This window comes from Sus scrofa, chromosome 13 (genome assembly GCF_000003025.6).
Source record: "Sus scrofa isolate TJ Tabasco breed Duroc chromosome 13, Sscrofa11.1, whole genome shotgun sequence".
Classification (NCBI taxonomy): domain Eukaryota; kingdom Metazoa; phylum Chordata; class Mammalia; order Artiodactyla; family Suidae; genus Sus; species Sus scrofa.
Window position 1 is genome coordinate 90897893 of NC_010455.5, and position 17960 is coordinate 90915852.

Sequence of the window (17960 nt, forward strand, 5' to 3'; positions counted from 1 at the left end):
TGGTAGTGATCACCAGCCACATTCATGCATCCATACAGCATGCCCATCAACTCCTACACACACCTGTGCTGCCCTGTCTCACATGACTGGTGTCTCTTATTTTCAGTGAACAAGCCTGCACTTTAGTGTGCACAGAAAAAATAACCAAAGAGGTTCCAGGCTGGGCCCACCTGGCAGTGCCGCCCAAGTTTGGAAATAATCGTGCTATCAGTCAGTCCCTCACCTCTCTGGTGAGGTGGGGTGGTGTTCATCCTTTGGAATTACTAAGATGATCTCTCTCTTGCCCATAGAACGCTGCTGTTAATCGGTCACTCAATGTGATCAAATACAGCTAATGTTCACCTATGCTTCCAGGCCTTATGGCCACTCTTAGGGGTTGAATTGCATTCCCCACAAGGCTATGTTGAATTTCTAGCCCCTGGTACCTGTGAATGTGGCCTTACTTAGAAATGGGATCTCTGCAGATGTAATCAAGATGAAGTCATTAGGGTGGGCACTAATCTGGTATGACTGATGTCCTTGGAGAAGAGGGACATTTGGACAGAGACATGGAGAGCACACTGGGACAACGGAGGCAGAGACTGGAGTGATGCAGCTGCAAGCCAAAGGATGCCAAGGATAGATGGCCACCACCAGAAGCTTGGAAGAGGCAGGAAGGGATGCTTCTCTCCAGGCTGGACTTGCTGACACCTTGGTTTTGGACTTCTAGCCTTCAAAACTGGGAGACAATACTTTTCTGTCACTGTCAGCTACCTCGTTTGTGGAACTTTGTTACAGAAGCCCTAGGAAGTGAATACAGCCCCTAAGTGCTCTTCCAAGTAAATGAGCCTTTTTTTTTTTTAAAAAAAGAATGCTCATGCTATAAAATTGGGTTGTGAGGATCGTTGTACAGCTATAAATGTAATAAAATTCACTGAATAATTAAAAAAATAAAAGCGAGTGACAGTAAAAAAAAAAAAGAATGTTTACTGTCTTTTGTGCAAATCACTGTATGGCTTTTTACACCATTTATTACCATAAAAATAAAAAATAGTATGAATGAAAATCACCTTGAATGTAATGCCTAAATTGGAACTCTCCTGTTTGAATGTCAGAATGGATGGCGGCCCGATGCTGGGTAGTGTTCTCAGAGATGGTTCAAAGAGTGTTATGAAGTCTTCCTTAAACTAAATTTTAAAGAGAAAGAAAGAAAAAAAAAATCGAAGATTCAATAAGTGATTTTTACCATGAATACAGTATGCTAGTTGGACTGATAAACATGTCTTACCTCCAGCTCACATAAAATACTTAGTTTTGGCTCGTCTGGATTAATTATCCATTTTTCTAAAGAGAAAAGGATAGGTTTAGAAGGAAAGTTTACACTTGTGCAGTCTATTCTATTGTCTCTAGTTTGAAAACCCTAGCCCCCCAATTCCCCTCCCCACCCTGCCCCATCTAAGTGCCCAGAAACCCTGCCTTCACCACCTTCTTGCATATATTCTTAGGGGGGATTGGGCAGTTCCCCATGGGCAGTTTGCCTTTGCCAGCAGAGGGGATGATGCTAAACATCCAGTTACCTCTCAGCTTAGAAGCTAGATTTTCAGGTTCATCTTCCTTCTTTACAGAGGGCATTCCCTTCTCTGCAAAAAGAGTGTACATTTGTCATTAACTCTGACAGAGGAAAGAAAAGAAGCTCAATAGAAAATAAAATATGCCTCTTGGAAAAGTAAGTGCCCTGATTGTGTGTTTTATCTTTTAATTTTTGGCCTTTTCCCAAATAACATTTTATCAACAGTAAGTAATGAACAGAAGAGACTCACTACTAATGTATCACATTAAAAAAATACTTCTAGGGGAGTTCCTGTCATGGTGCAGCAGAAACGAATCTGACTACGAACCATGAGGTTCAATCCCTGGCCTCGTTGAGTGTGTTAAGAATCCATCATTGCTGTGAACTGTGGTGTAGGTCGAAGACTCAGTTTGGATCCTGCGTTGATGTGGCTGTGGTGTAGGCCAGCAGCTGTAGCTCTGATTTGACCCCTGACCTGGGAACCTCCATATGCCGCACTGCGACCCTAAAAAGAAAAAAACACCTGAGAGTTCCCTGATGCCTCAGGGGGTTAAGGATCTGGCATTGTGACTGCTGAGGCTCCGGTCACTGCTGTGGTGCAGGTTTTATCCCTGGCTTGGGAACTTCAGCATGTCATGGACATGGCAAAAAAAAAAAAAAAAAAAAAAAGAAAATTCCTAGCTGCTTTCTGGTCTTAGAATGCAACACAAATGCATGTTTTGCTTGATTATAATCATGGTTTGCAGACTCTTTCATGTTCTGCCTTTTAAAATTACTGTTCTGGGGAGTTCCCATTGTGGTTCAGTGGTAATGAACCTAACTAGTATCCATGAGGACTCGGGTTCAATCCCTGGCTTCACTCAGTGGGCTAAGGATCTGGCATTGCCATGAGCTATGGTGTAGGCCGCAGACATGGCTTGGATCTGGCATGGCTGTGGCTGTGGCTGTGGTGTAGGCTGGCAGCTACAGCTCTGATTTGATCCCTAGCCTGGGAACTTACATATGTGGTAGGTGTGGCCCTAAAAAGACAAAATAAATAAATAAAAGTACTATTCTGTCTTATTTATGACTATTATTCTGTAAAAGATTTTTCAAGGAGTCTTGGGGGAGAGGGACAGTTACCAGTTCAAGACAGTGAATTAAACCCCCAGAATAGAGGGGATTAAGATGGCGGAATAGAAGGACTGGAGCTCAACTTCTCTCCTAAAAATAACAAAATTCACAACTAAAGGCTGAACAATCTTCAACCAAATGGACCGGAAACCTTTAAAAAGCTATCCTACTCCAGAAGACAAAGAGGAGGCCACATCAAGAGCTTCTTCCTGAAACATGAACATGGACACCAGCTATTCTTGTAAGGACCCAACCTCCAAAATCTGCTTGACTGCTTAGGATTTGACTTTTTTGGAATGAGAAAGATACCCTCAGGAATTAAAGACTGTGTTTGCTGCTAAACTCCAGGAAGTTCTGAGTGAGTGAAGTTTTGACAAACCACATAAAGCTAACTCTGTCTTCCTTGTGCTTAGGGCTACTGATCCTGCTTGCAGCGGGGGTGGGGGGGGTGGGGGGTAGGGGGAGGGGTCTGACAGAGGCAATCAGTCCCTTCACAGCCTTTCATCTGTATGTGAGATATTAAATATCACAACCCAGTTCCAACTTCACTACCAGGAAAAAAAAATCTATGTTACTATTACATGATTAGACTCAACCATTCACTCTTCCTTTCTAAAAAACCTGAAACCACCTGGCATTACAGATATTTAACTGCAACATACATGAGTTGCTAATATCTATGTATGGTTTATGCATAGTATATGTAGCTAGTATCTATGTATAAATTCTCTATGAAAGATTTAGGTGTAAATAAATAAATAAATAAACCCCCAGAATAATTCCCTCTGCAGATTCCAGGGCAGTAATGAAAATAGGGAAGGCATGAGCCACTTTGTCTAGAAGGTAAAGCAGATAAGATTGGAATGACGAAAAAACAATCAGAATAACCTAAAATGGGACAGAGGTAAAGGAAAGGGGCATACCCATTTTCCCAGCAGAGCCAGGGCTGCTGCTGGAGAGACAAGCTTTAGATGACAAACTTCCTGGAGTTCCTGTTGTGGCAAAACAGAAATGAATCCAACTTGAGGATGTGGGTTCTATCCCTGTCCTCGACCAGTGGGTCGAAGATCTGGTGTTGCTATGGCTGTGGTGTAGGCTGGCAGCTGTAGCTTCAATTCGACCCCTAGCCTGGGAACTTCCATATGCCACGACTGTGGCCTTAAAAAGCAAAAAAACAAAAAACAAACAAAAAACTTCCTATGTGGAATAGCCAAACAATTTCAAAATATGTTTTAGGCATTTTGTCCAACAGAAATGCCAGCAGAGATATAAAAAAAAATGAATGAACAAAGATTTTTCATTGAGGCATTATTCCATTATTCATTACAGAGAAGAGGTCAAGACACAAAACCAACCCAAACCAAACAACTCTGAAACATCTCACAACCAGATGTATTACATAAGTCACAGTAACTATATGTATGTAAGGGAATACTATTCAGTCATGTCAAAAAATTAGATCAATCTTTCCTAACCTGGAAGGATGTCCATGATACACTGCTATGTAAAAAAGTTTAAAGAAAAAACTGCTGTTATTCCCAAGAAATGTCATTATCCAGTAGACTTTCAACTGATAAACTATTAGAATGAGAAAGTTCAGCAGTGTGGGGAGGTCAGATACAAGATACATACATTGAAATCAGTAGTTTTCCTAAACATTGACAATAACCAGTTAGAAAATGTAATAGGATGGAGTTCCCTTGTAGCTCAGTGGGTTAAGGATCTGACGTTGTCACTGTTGTGGCTCAAGTTTGAAACCTGGCCCAGGAATTTCTGTATGCTGTGGGCATGGCCAAAAAAAGGGCAGAAAATGTGACAGAAAAAAGATTCCAATTGTTACATTAATAAAGGACAACTATAAAATATCTAGAAATAAACTAATAGGAACTGCATATGAGTTCTCTATTTTAAAAAACCATAACTATGAAAGAAGATCTGAAAAAATTGAAAAGGTATGTCAGGTTCCTGCTGTTCAAGTAATCAAATAAGGGGGCTCTAATGCCTGGGTAGCCAATCATAAGCAAAGTGAAACCTAAGCCAGAATCAATTCCTCAAGGTTAATGCCTTAGGGTTAAGACCAGCCAATTACAAACAGCCAACAGGGCTTTCCCAAACAATGCAAAAGCAACAGCCAATCAAATAAACTTCTTTGTTCTGCTCCCACATCTCTTGAAAAACTTCTCCTTAAGAAAAGACAGCCTGTTCAACAAGTGGTGCTGGGAAAAACTGGACAGCCACATGGAAAAGAATGAAATGAGAACACTCCCTAACACCATGCACAAAAATAAACTCAAAATGGATTAAAGACCTAGATATAAGACCAGACACTATAAAACTCTTAGAGGAAACCAGAGGCCAAACACTCTCCAACATAAATGACAACAACATCTTCTCAGATCCACCTCTTAGAGTAATGACAGTAAAAATAAAAATAAACAAATGGGACTTAGTTATACTTAAAAGTTTCTGCACAGCAAAGGAAACCCTAAACAAAATGAAAAGGCAACCCACAGGATGGGAGAAAATATTTGCAAATGAATTGACTGACAAAGGATTAATTTCCAAAATTTATAAACCGCCTCCTACCATTCAATACCAAAAAAACAAACAAGCCCATCAAAAAATGGGCAGAAGATCTAAACAGACGATTCTCTGAAGAAGACAAATAGATGGCCAAAAAACACGTGAAAAGATGTTCAACATCACTCGTTATTAGAGAAATGCAATTCAAACCCACTATGAGGTACCACCTGACACCAGCCAGAATGGCCATCATCAAAAAGTCTACAAAGAATAAGTGCTAGAGAGGGTGTAGAGAAAAAGGAACCCTATTACACTGTTGGTGGGATTGAAAATTTGTGCAACCACTGTCGAAAACAGTATGGAGATTCCTCAGAAAACTAAAAATAGAACTACCATTTGATCCAGCAGTCCCACTCCTGGGCATCTATCCAGAGAAAACCATGACTTGCAAAGACACATGTACTCCAATATTCATTTCAGCACTATTTGCAATAGTCAAGACATGGAATCAACCTAAATGTCCATCGACAGAGGAGTGGATCGAGAAGATGTGGTACATATGTACAATGGAATATTACTCAGCCATTAAAAGGTACAAAATACCAGCATTTTTAGCAACATGGATGGACCTAGAAATGATCATGCTAAGTGAAGTCAGCCATACAATGAGATACCAACATCAAATGCTTTCACTGACACGTGGAATCTGAAAAAAGGGCACAATGAACTTCTTTGCAGAACAGATCCTAACTGACAGACTTTGAAAAACTTGTGGTTTGCAAAGGAGGCAGTTTTGGGGGGGATGTGCTGGGGTTGTGGGATGGAAATCCTATAAAATTGGATTGTGATGATCATTGTACAACTATAAATGTAATAAATTCATTGAGTAAAAAACAAACAACAACAAAAAAACTTCTCCTTGGATCTTGTCTGTGGAGTGCTCCTAACCACTTCCAGTTTGGCTCTGCCAGATTCCAAGCCTTGTCTGCCCAAATAAACTCTTAAAAATTTGAATATGTCTCAATTTATCTTATTATTTTTTTTATGGGCCACACCCGAGGCTTAATGGAGGTTCCCAGGCTAAGGGTCAAATCAGAGCTACAGCTGCTGGCCTACACCATAGCCATGGAGGATCCAAGCCATGTCTGTGACCTACACCACAGCTCACAGCAACACTGGATCCTTAACCCACTGAATGAGGCCAAGGATCGAACCCGAAACCTCATGGTCACCAGTCAGATTCGTTTCCCCTGCACCACAATGGGAACTCCCTCAGCTTATCTTTTAATAATGCAAAGCAAGACCAGAGTCAACATGTCAAATTCCATTGAAAAACCTCATCACAACTACATTGACTGTGTAGATTAATTTGGGAATAGTTAGCACTTTTTAATGTTAGATTTAATATTAATATTAATTATAAATTTAATTTAACATTTTTATGTTCAACTATGTGCAGACCCTCCAGTGACTTCCCATTTCATTCCCACTGAATGAGATTTGGTCCTCATTGTCTCTCTGACTTTATCCCATAGGATTCACCTCATTATTTACTCCACCACAGCCACACGGGCCTTGTTCTAAAAGGAAGCACTTGGAGTTCCCATCGTGGCACAGCGGAAACGAATCCGACTAGGTCCCATGAGGTTGCGGGTTTGATTCCTGGCCTCGTGCAGTGGGTTAAGGATCCGGTGTTGCTATGACGGCTTGGATCTCTCATTGCTGTGGCTCTGGTGTAGGCCGGTGGCTACAGCTCTGATTAGACCCCTAGCCTGGGAACTTCATCCCCAGAGAAAATCATCACTCACCTCCTTGAGGTCTTTAATTCAGATATTTCAGCTTTTCAGTAAAGATTTCCCTGAGCATCCTGTGTATGCTTGCACCTGGCTGCCCAACATTTCCCATCCCTCTCTCTGCTTTATTTTTCTTTCTTAGCACTTACATCATCTAAGGCATAATATATTTACTTATTTTGTGTATTATTTATCTCACTATCCCCTCTGCCTCCCACAATTTAATTGAAGGCCACTGAGGCAGGGTTTGTCTGCTTTGTTCATTGCTGTTTCCCCAGAGCAGGAAACTGACCAATGACAGGTGTTTGGATGTATGTGCTCAGTAAATATCTGATGAATAAGTGATGCAACATAAAGCATACAGTAAAGTTGAAAAGAAAGGCTGTCCATAGTGATGACTTCTGAGGGATATATTGGGATAAGTTAAGAATTTCATGTTTCTATTATATTTCTCTTAATGGTCTGACATTTTAAAAACAGCATGTCTGTTACTGTATAATAAAAAAAGATATGTATCAAAATGTGATGGCAGATTATTTCTTGATGTCAACACAAATGCTACCATTTATGAAAGACTCATTGCCAAGGAGTCTAAATATGGAATCTCATTTTGATCTTCATAACAGTCCTGTGACAGAAGGATTATCATGGCCAACAGAGGAAGAGAGTCAGCGAGGGGGCTAAGTGACTTGCCCAGTCATTGCAGTAGTTTGTGCTGAGGCTAGGGTTCAGTCCTAACTGTTCTCCTGGATGCCTACACCAGTGCTCTGTCTGGCGTGCGATTCCCATCTCCCAGCAAAAGCTGTAAAAACAAAATACTCACTCAGTTGCTGCATGCCAGACAATTCTTGTAGCCAGCTTTCTTCTGTTTGTACTGATATTGGAATTCTTGGATGCAGATTTTGATAGATAGCTCTGAAATTTAGACAAAATGTTAGTTTTGTCTAAATATACCTATATAGTTGTTAGCAGTTCTTTTAAATATAGTATATATATATATATTTTTGTCTTTTTGCCTTTTGAGGTCCACTCCCGTGGCATATGGAGGTTCCCAGGCTAGGGGTTGAATCGGAGCTGTAGCCGCCGGCCTACGCCAGAGCCACAGCAACTCAGGACCCGAGCCATGTCTGCAACCTACACCACAGCTCATGGCACTGCCAGATCCTTAACCCACTGAGCAAGGCCAGGGATTGAACCCTCAACCTCATGGTTCCTAGTTGGATTCGTTAACCACCGAGCCATGACAGGAACTCTTAAATATAGTATATTTTAACAAACAAATAACAGCTGTTCCTAGAAGATCCTGATTTCTTTTTTCTTCGAAATATTTTCTTACATTCTTATGTCTTCAGTAACGAAGGGCGCAGTATATTTGCCACGTGTCTGTTTTTTGCAAAGTACTCCTTTCGCAATCCTGGAGGCTCCCAATACTGTATTACTTCCCCCAGGAGTAAATTACTACCTCTGTATCTGTGCATGTGTGTTGGTAGTGGTAGCGGTGATAATGGTATGCGCGTTTAAACATTTATTTGAATTTAAATTCGAATGTAGTGTTCATTTTAAAATAGCTTTAAAAATAATCCCACCTCTTTTTAAAGAGTTGAAGTTAAATTCATTGTAATTAAGCAATCTGTATTCTTTCCACAAGTAATCACTTATTATTGACATGATAGGAAGCAGGAATTTACTGACTTTTACTAGCTAAAATGACTGTTATGGTAACAAGTACGTAATAACTATTGCTTTTCAAGTTCCTTTGGCTCTTTGAATTTCAGTTTTTTGCCATAATTTGCTGGCTCTTCTAAAATTATGAAGCAATTTTTTTCCAAGTAACTTAGCCAGCTTTAGGATTGTCACTTTTTCACTTTGCTCAGTCCTGTTTGTCTGACCTCCCAGGGAAAGTGATGGGACCAAAAATAAATCCCTAAACAACATTTTACATTTGAGTTTTTTTCCCCAATTCAACAGTTAACAAAATTACTCCTAAACTCATTAACATTACTCGTCTAAATCTCTTTGCTTTCCTTAAATCAACAAAGACTTCTTTTTAAATTCTTTGTGAATACGGCAGATGACTGAGGATAGGAACAGAATTAACATTTCCTGAAAGCTTACTGTGTAGCAGTATATACATAGTAGTTGCTTTACTCACATTATTTCACTTAATCTTTACAAAAACCAATCAAGGTAGGAATCAGTATGCCCTTTCTACAGGCAAGGAAATCGAGGCTCTAGGGAGTCCTCTCAAAATCATGCAGATGGGGCCCAGACCTGTTTGGCTGCAGTAACTGTGTTTCTTTGTATTCAGCTGCCTCCTAAAGTTTGCTCCATTTTCAATCAGAATAGTAACAGGGCAATTAAAAGTAGAAGCTGAACCAATATTTGTTGCCATTTTTGTGACTTTTCAGGACAGATTTTCTTAAATACACAATTTCCTCAGATTCACCAGAGAATGCTTTGAAGTATAAAATAGGTATCTTCTTGGAAAGATTTATGAGCAGAAATTAAGAATTAGATCTAGGAAAGCGAGGTTCACCTATAGTTGAAAGTCCAGGTCAAGATGGCACTTGAACACACAACTCTCCCCTCATTTCCTTCCCAAGATCTTGCAGAGCTAACAAACACTTAAGAACACAGACAGGCGGTAGCCCTGGAAAATAAGAAAGGTCACCAGTAGACAAGTACTATTGAAGAAGTCCTTAAAAGAAAGAAAGTTAATGGCCTCAGGTTGATGGAAAACTAGGGTAGAGACCACCACAGCTCAAGATGAAAGAGGTAAGTAAAGTTATTCTGAAGGGAACTCCTAAGACTCTCCCGGCTCAGACTCGACCAGAAGCAGAGAGGAGGGGGCTGGGGACTGTCCTCAGTGCAGTTCAGGGAGTGAACACAGAACAGGTGGCCAACAGGCCCCTTCCTTCCTTCTTACACAGGGCAGTTGGCATCAGTCGTTTCTATTTCCAGATGACGCTCAAAGCACTGCTTTCTAAAAAGGGTGGTCAGTCTGCCTGGGGAGGCTTTAGGTCTGAAAGTGAAGCAAGGGCAGGATGAGGTCACTCAGGAGCTGCCCAACAGGCTTGGGTGAGAAAGGAGGAAGGGAAAGTCACCCAGGGAAGAAGTGCATGAGGAACTCCAGCCACATAGTAAAGTGGACTTGTTCTAACTCTAGAAATTGGGCTTATCCAGCTGGATGCTCCACAGGAAGCTGGCAGTGACATGCTCCACCCACCCACTCAGGACTCCCAGTCAACCTTCCTCTGCCAGCCCCAGTAGGAAACAGAACTCTCAGCTGCAGAAGGACCCCATTTGAGGTACCTACCCATAATTCATTGATATATACACATGGATAATGAAGGATTACCAGTCACTTAAGGTCAATAAGTATCACAGAGAGTTCCCGTCATGGCACAGTGGAAATGAATCTAACTAGGAACCATGAGGTTGCGGGTTCCATCCCTGGCCTCACTCAGTGGGTTAAGGATCTGGTGTTGCTGTGAGCTGCAGTGAAGGCTGGCGCCTGTAGCTCTGCCTGGACCCTTAGCTTGGGAACCTCCATATGCCGCGGGTGTGGTCCTTAAAAGACAAAAGACAAAAAAATAAAAATTAAAAAATTAAAAATTAAAAAAAATAAGTAGCATGGAATAGATGGAACAAGATGAACAGAACAACTGATCTTGAAAGAAAAAAGAAGAAATTGGTTATTGGTTTTCAATTTTTAGAATCAATCTCTGAAGCACTAAGAGCTAATTATAAATTACGAAACATACACATAATAAAGCTTGGCAGCATAACATGACTATATGATGTATATTGTGATAAAATTTGTTATATAATTTGTTGTTAATTGGGTGAGGAAAAGGTGAGAGGAGAAAGAAAAAGAAGTAGAAGTGCATTAAGATACTAATTTTTCAAAATAGAATTAATAATCACTAATATTAATAAATCAAGACGTAGAGTAGGACTTAAAGTCCTAAAGATTAAAAAACTAAAAATAATCTAACTACCAAAAATGGAGAAGAGGAGAAGTGGTATGAGTTACATTCCTCAACTTTCATGGTGGGAAAGCAGTAGCTATGTCAAAAATTAATAAATCAAGGGATAAAAATATGCTATTTAAATTATGCTGGAAACAAAGCAAAATGCTAAAGTTTGGTGAGTGGGAGTGGGGAGCGGAGAAGGGTACGGAGATTTTAGACTTTATACTTTTGAGTAGTTTAATATTTTAACCATATACACATCTTTTATTAAAATGCTGAAGTAAAAGGATAAATAAAAACATGTAAGTGGAATAGAATAATTCTCCTGCTTAAAAAATTGAAAGTTTCTTATAAAAGCAAAACTTAGGTGAACAATAATGTGAGATTGTGGACTCATGTTTGCTTTGAGATTTCAGTGAAGATTTATAAAGATGCCCTAAAAGGTGTTTTTCTGGTGTCTTCCTATTATAGTTAAGAGTGCTTGAAGGCTAATAGCAAGAACAGCCACAAAAAGAAAAGATTGTACTTTTCGACTCTCCTCCATGAGTGTCCCTGACCACTCTTGAATTTAGCCAAAATAGACTTATGTCCTAAAGTTTCATAGCACTTACTATTGTGCACATGACATTCAGTTACGATTTCATGTTATACATGAAAACAGACATGTCATCTCTACAGGTAGATAAACTGGAGATGGGCAGGGACACTGTCTCTTTCTCCAAAGTGTCTAACAGTGTAGATCACCAAAAAAAGAACACTTTTTGAATAAATTACTTGTAAATGCCTTGGATGATTTTTACTCTACTTCTTGATATGTTTATCCAAAAAGTAAACATCATCAGCTTTAAAAAATAATATAAAAACTGAAAACATCTTACCTATCTAAACTCATATCAGACGTGTCTTTCCTAAATGTCTGAAATATCTTAGGAAAAGCTGTTGAATGAAGCAGTAAACAATTTAGTCATTCCCTTTAAGTCAGTGGTTCTCAAAAGGACAGTTTTGCCCTCCAGGACATATTGGGCAATGTCTAAAGACATTTTTGATTGTCACTAGCCCGGTAGGGACCAGTGGCATGGTCAGAAGTAGAGGCCAGGGATGCTGCTAAACATGTTGTAATGCAGAGGACAGCCGTGTCCCCCTGCCCTCAACACGTGGTCGCCCCAACAAAGAATTATCCTGACCAAAATGAGATGGATAAATCTACTCTAAATAACTGTTCTGCCTCTGTTTTTAAGGAAGTGGCTGGGGTGGTTTCAGTATAGGAAGTTAAGCATGAAAGTGAATTCTTTTTTGCAGGGCTGTCTCATTAGCAGAGCACCCTTAAGGCAGTACTCCTTCAGTGGTGTGTGTGTGTGCGTGTGTGTGTGTGTGTGTGTGTGTGTGTGTGTGAGTGAGAGAGAGAGAGAGAGAGAGAGAGAAGGGAGAGAGAATGAATATGAGAGGACGCAGTCATTGAATGCACGCGGAAGCGTTATAAGATGAACATTCGGTACAGCTCTGCCTGCTTCCAGTTTTGTGATGCTTTCCCTCTTTATCCTAAGTTGTGAACCATCACCGTTCAGCCAAGATTTTAGTGTTTTTGACAGAAGGGACCGAGATAGGGCTATGTGTGAAGTGAGGTCTGTATTTGGAAAGAGACACCCGGGTAGACGAAGACTCTAAAATAGTTGGATCAGCTCTCCCCCGGACAAGGAAGGCTTAGAGGAAGGGGAGGGGGGTGGGCGGTACTTTTCTGGGAGGAGGTGCTGGACGATGTGCTCTCGCTCTGCTCCGGCGGTGTCTGGCTCCACGTCAGACTCGGCGTCCCGCTGAGCGGCGGTGTCGGGCTCAGACTGGGGCTGACGATGCTGGTAAAGCGGGGGCGAAAGATTTTCGATTCGTCCTCATCGCCATCACTGAAGTCCAGAAGGTCCCACAAGTACTCTTCGCTGAACCTCGCATGGACCTCCAGTTTCTTCTCCGCTTCCGCGTCCTCCTCCATCTCCCTTTCCTCTTCCTCCATCACCTCTATCTCCTCCTCTACTTCCTCCTCCATCTCCACTTCGTCTTCCTCCTCGTCCTCCTGTCCCCGCTCCTTCTCCAGCTTTCTGATGCTGCGACGCGAGTGCATGGTGGTTGTGGCGGAGGAGAAGCGAGATCACAGCTAAGGCAGGGGACACTGGCGGGTCCAGGCTTGCGGCGCGCGCCCTCTAGTGCGTCCGTCTCCCGGGGCAACGGGCAGCCTCGCGGCCCCACAGTCTGGACTTTAACGCCGCAGGACCCCTCAAATGGGAGGACTGGCGCTGGCAGGAGAGGGGCGGAGGGGCAGGCAGCGGCCAAGGGCACCACTGCAAGCTCTTTTTGCACCTGCTCCCGGAGTCTTAGAGAACCCAATCGGTCTACCTCGAACGGATCTCCCTTTCCAATTTTTCTTAGCTCCTTTGGAGCCAGACTTCTAAAATATTTTTTTTAATTTAAATATAGTTGACTTACTATATTAAGTTGTTTCTGGTATATAGTATAATGATTCAAAATTTTGTAGATCTTACTCCATTTAAATTTATTATAAAATATGATGGAGCTAGTTTTTTGCTTTTGTTTTGTTGTTTTCAGTGAGGGAGGGTGAGTGGCTGCTAGCGATAGACACCTATAAGGCCACTTGGTTTTGCCAATGCCAGAGTTTGGTTTTGGAGTGGACAGATGCTTGTTGGAGCTTACGATAAAATTTTATTTACAAAAGCTGGCACCAGTCCGTGGTCATAGTTCGCTGGTCTGAGTTTTTAAAATATTGCCATAAATGCTATTTATCTCGTTTAGTTAGATTTTTGGCGCTCCACACATTTTGCACTCAAGACAGCTGCCTTGCTCTAGTCTGGGGCCTGACTCTGTTCCCTCCATCTACCCATCCTGGAGATGGAAAAGACCTGAGGCATCTGGCCACTAAGGCATAACCCGTGTCTTTCTGGAACCTTGTTTTAGCTCATCATACTTGTTACCAGCCTGAGCAGGAAATGAACTCAGATTCAGCAGCTTGTGGCTCAAAAGTCAATTTTGGAGAGACGAGGTTTGGTGGAAAAAGGAAGATGTTTTATTCAGGGAGTGGCAAACTGGGGAGATGGTGAACCAAAGCCATCTCCCAGTTGCCAAATCAGAGGGCAAGAGTTTTTAAAGGATGTGTGGGAGGTGGGTTGGGGGGTGGTGGTGGTGGTGATGGTCTATGTGAAGACCTGATTGGCTCCAACAATCACCTTGAAACTGCTCCTGCAGTGGTCTGGTCAGCATCATCCTGACTGTTTTAAAGTGCAGTTAATCTTCAACTTCAGGGCTGGTTTGTTGCTCTTTTCTTGAGGCCAGTTCCTGGAATTATGCTTGCCATAAATTCAGTACTGCTCAAGATGGAGCAGTTTATGTCATGGCTACCGTTTGGTCATCATGCTTTTTCTCTCTGGTGACGGTTAAAGCAACGGAGGAACAGGTCTCAGATGCTATTATCTATGTCCTTCAGGGAGGAACTAAAGATTCTGTGACTGCTATATGGCTGATTTCCTGTTTAAATTGTTACCAGTTCTCTAGGCCTAATTGCTATTTTTGTCACTACATGGCTACATTCTTTCAATCATTAATTCTTGAGCCAGATTTTTGTGACTCCTGGTAGGCCCCTAAGAGACTAAAGCCTTTTTCTACAAATAAAAACAAGAGACACAGAAGGGCTTTAGTACCTGGGAGGGTACTGCAGGGTCCTCTCTGTTTCAAACCTACTAAAATTTGTGTAAAATATTTGCATATACCAAAAAAGGTATACAAAATAATATAGTGGACATTTGTTTATCTACTACTCAGATTGGAGATGTAACTTCACTGTACAGTTCAGCTTCATTTTAAAAGCCCCTCAATATTGAGAAGTGTTTCTGGTGGGAGGGACTGTGTTCCTGCTGTTTGACTTCACTTCTAAGGTAATGGAAGCCAACTAAAATACTGTGTGGCTGAGGACATCTGGGTGTTGTGAAAAGGGTTTGGATGACCCTTATAATAAGTGACCGGAGCTAGGCTTAGATGCCTCATTGTATGATCTCTGCTAAATCACCTTACATCTTTCAGCCTCAGTTTCCCTGGAAGTCAATTGGGAACAATAATACTTACCCCCTAAGATGTATGAGAAGACAATAACTGTGAAATGACCGCCCACAACTGTCAGGGAATTTCAGCCAAAGTCTACCAGTAACGGATATGTATTTAAATAAGTTGGATTTTTTACTGTTGAGCAAGGTATCTTAGTAAGTGGATGTAAGAAAGAAACTAAAACAGGATTTTAGGCTTTGGTTAGATGACTTGGGAGAGGGTCTCAGGGGGCAGGGTTTTGCTGTGAATTGGATGCTGTCAGAAAGTGGGGCGTTCTGTGATGGGATATTTTGTATGGTACAGTGACTGCATTTTTGTCTATGCTTAGACAAAAGCATGAAGTGGCTTTGTGTTTCATTTTATCACGGCATCAGAGGAAACATGCCTTACTTTGTTTGGGCTGCCATAACAAGTTATCATAAACAGGGTGGCTTATAAACAAATTTATTGCACATTGTTCAGGAGGCTGGGAATTTCAAGATCAGGGTGGTGGCAGGTTTGGTATCTGGTGAGAGCCCACTTCCTGGGTCATAGATCTCTGCTTTTTGGATCTGTCCTTACATGGCAGAAGGAATGAAGCAACCCTCACAGCCTCTTTTATGAGGGCACTAATCTCATCGATGAGGGCTCTGTCCTTATGACCTAATCATCACCCAAAGGCTCCGCCTCCATGTACCATCACATTAGAGCATGGGTCAAGAGTCTGGCAAGCTCTCGGGCACTGGTGCAGAACAAGGCAGGTGAGAGGCACGAAACTGCTCTGCATTCCAGAGAGTGGGAGAGAAAATACACACAGAATATTGTTGGAAGAAGAGCTCTTGCAGACTGTCGGAATAGTCAAACAGATGAGAGGACATTTGATCTGCTTTGGAAGGAAGGGTAAATGTGGTGTTTGGAAAGGAGAGTGAAAAGCATTCAAAAGCATTCTAGCACACCCAGGGTAGGAAAGGGGGCCAGCACAGGGAAGTATGGGTGGAGATGTTGAGGTAATATTAAGATAAATGGATTAAAAAAAACACCCCATCCCTTTCCTGGGCAATAAAAGCATTTTGATGCTAAAAGTCTTCCATCCTAGAGGTCATGAAATTCAGCTGGCCACTTCTACTTAGGGGAAGTGACTTGTTTGAGGAAAAGCAAATTTGTTTGTTTCTAGGGTTGTCAGAGAGCACACTGGGAATCAGTTTTTTTTGTTTTGTTCTTTTCATTTTTGTCCACCCCTCAGCATATGGAGTTCCTGGGTCAGGGAACAGATCCGAACCCAGTGATGACCTAAGCTGCAGCTGTGGGCAATGCCGGATCCTTAACCCGCTGTGCTGGGCTGGGGATTGAACCCGTGTTTCAGTGCTCCCAAGACGCTGCCTATTCCCTTGTGCCACAGTGGGACCTCCACACACTGGGAATTAGGATGTGTGTTGAGATGGAGGCTGGGAAAGAAAAAAGGTAAAAGTGTTTATTCTGAGCTGCCTGTCCCTAGCTCAATTCTGTGATCTATACAGCATCTTCTCAATTGTGTGGTGAATTAACTTGTTAAAGGGACCCTTATTTAGAACTTTTGTGAAGGCTTTTTTTTTTTTTTTTTTTTTTTTTTTTTTCCTTTTCTAGGGCCGCTCCCGCAGCCTATGGAGTTTCCCAGGCTAGGGGTCCAATCGGAGCTGTTGCTGCCGGCCTATGCCAGAGCCACAGCACTGCAGGATCCGAGCCGCGTCTGCAACCTACACCACAGCTCACGGTAACGCCGGATCCCCAACCCACTGAGCAAGGCCAAGGATCGAACCTGAAACCTCATGGTTTCTAGTCGGATTCGTTAACCACTGTGCCACGATGGGAACTCCTGTGAAGACCTTTTTGAAAGTCTTAGGAATCACCTTCTCTTGGACCTACTTACTCCACAGAAAACAATTTCTTATTTCCTCAGAATGGAATCACTCTCTTGTTTTGGCCAAGATGATGTGGGGCCTTTTAGTGTTATTCCCAGCTCCTCCCTGGAGTTGAAGGGTTGGGATTTAAGAGCCAAGCACCACCCTCACAGTGTGACTCTGAGCTTACCAGGTCTCATCTCCCTCATCTGAGATCCCTGAGCTACATACTTCCTGGGCTATTTCAAGCTAAAGTTGAATTATTATTTTTATTTTTGTATTATAAATACATAATTATATGTTATTTTCTTATTGATAACTGATCTTGTATTTTATTTTTAAAGACCACATAGTTTTTGTTTTTTTATTGAAGTAAATTGTTTATGGAAGTTATTTATTGAAGTAAATTGTTTATTGACGTAAATTGTTGATTTACAATATTGTTAGTTTCAGATGTACAGCAAAGTGATTCATATATATATAATATATTCTTTTTTATCAATTCTTTTCCATTATAAGTTATTACAAGATGTTGAACATAGTTCTTTGTGCTATACAGTAGGTCTTTATAGGTATGTGTTACTAGTATGTGTCTGTTTTTGTTTGTTTGACTGTTTGTTTTCTTTTTTCTTTTTAGGGCCACACCTGTGGCATATGGAAGTTCCTAGGTTAGGGGTCGAATCGGAGCCACATCTTCAGGCCTATGCCACAGCTACAGCAATGCCAGATCCAAGCTGCATCTGCGAACTTCACCGCCTTGTAGCAACATTGGATCCTTTAATCTAGGGATTGAACTCGCATAGTCATGGATAATAGTCTTGTTCTTAACCCACTGAGCCACAGTGGGAACTCCACTAGTGTGTATCTGTTAATTCCATACTCCTAATTTATTCCTCTGCCTTTCCCCTTTGGTAACCATAAGTTTGTTTTCTGTGTTCATGAGTCTGTTTCTGTTTTACAAATAAGTTCATTCATACTATTTTCTAGAGTCCACATTGTGATATCATATAATATTTATCTTTCTCTGTCTGACTTACTTCATTTATTTTTT

At 41.4% G+C, this 17960-nt stretch overlaps 1 protein-coding gene across 1 annotated transcript in view; it reads right to left on the minus strand.

Moving 5' to 3' along the window:
* The window catches only part of ERICH6 (glutamate rich 6), a 46678-nt gene extending 29273 nt beyond the window's left edge, over positions 1–17405 (minus strand). The window contains exons 1-6 of the mRNA XM_005657090.3: positions 12684–17405; positions 11831–11888; positions 7802–7893; positions 1557–1619; positions 1268–1323; positions 1050–1166 (exon numbers count right to left, since the gene is read on the minus strand). Coding sequence (XP_005657147.2) covers positions 1050–1166; positions 1268–1323; positions 1557–1619; positions 7802–7893; positions 11831–11888; positions 12684–13065 — 768 coding nt within the window. The 5' untranslated portion in view covers positions 13066–17405. The remainder of the gene's footprint in view (positions 1–1049; positions 1167–1267; positions 1324–1556; positions 1620–7801; positions 7894–11830; positions 11889–12683) is intronic.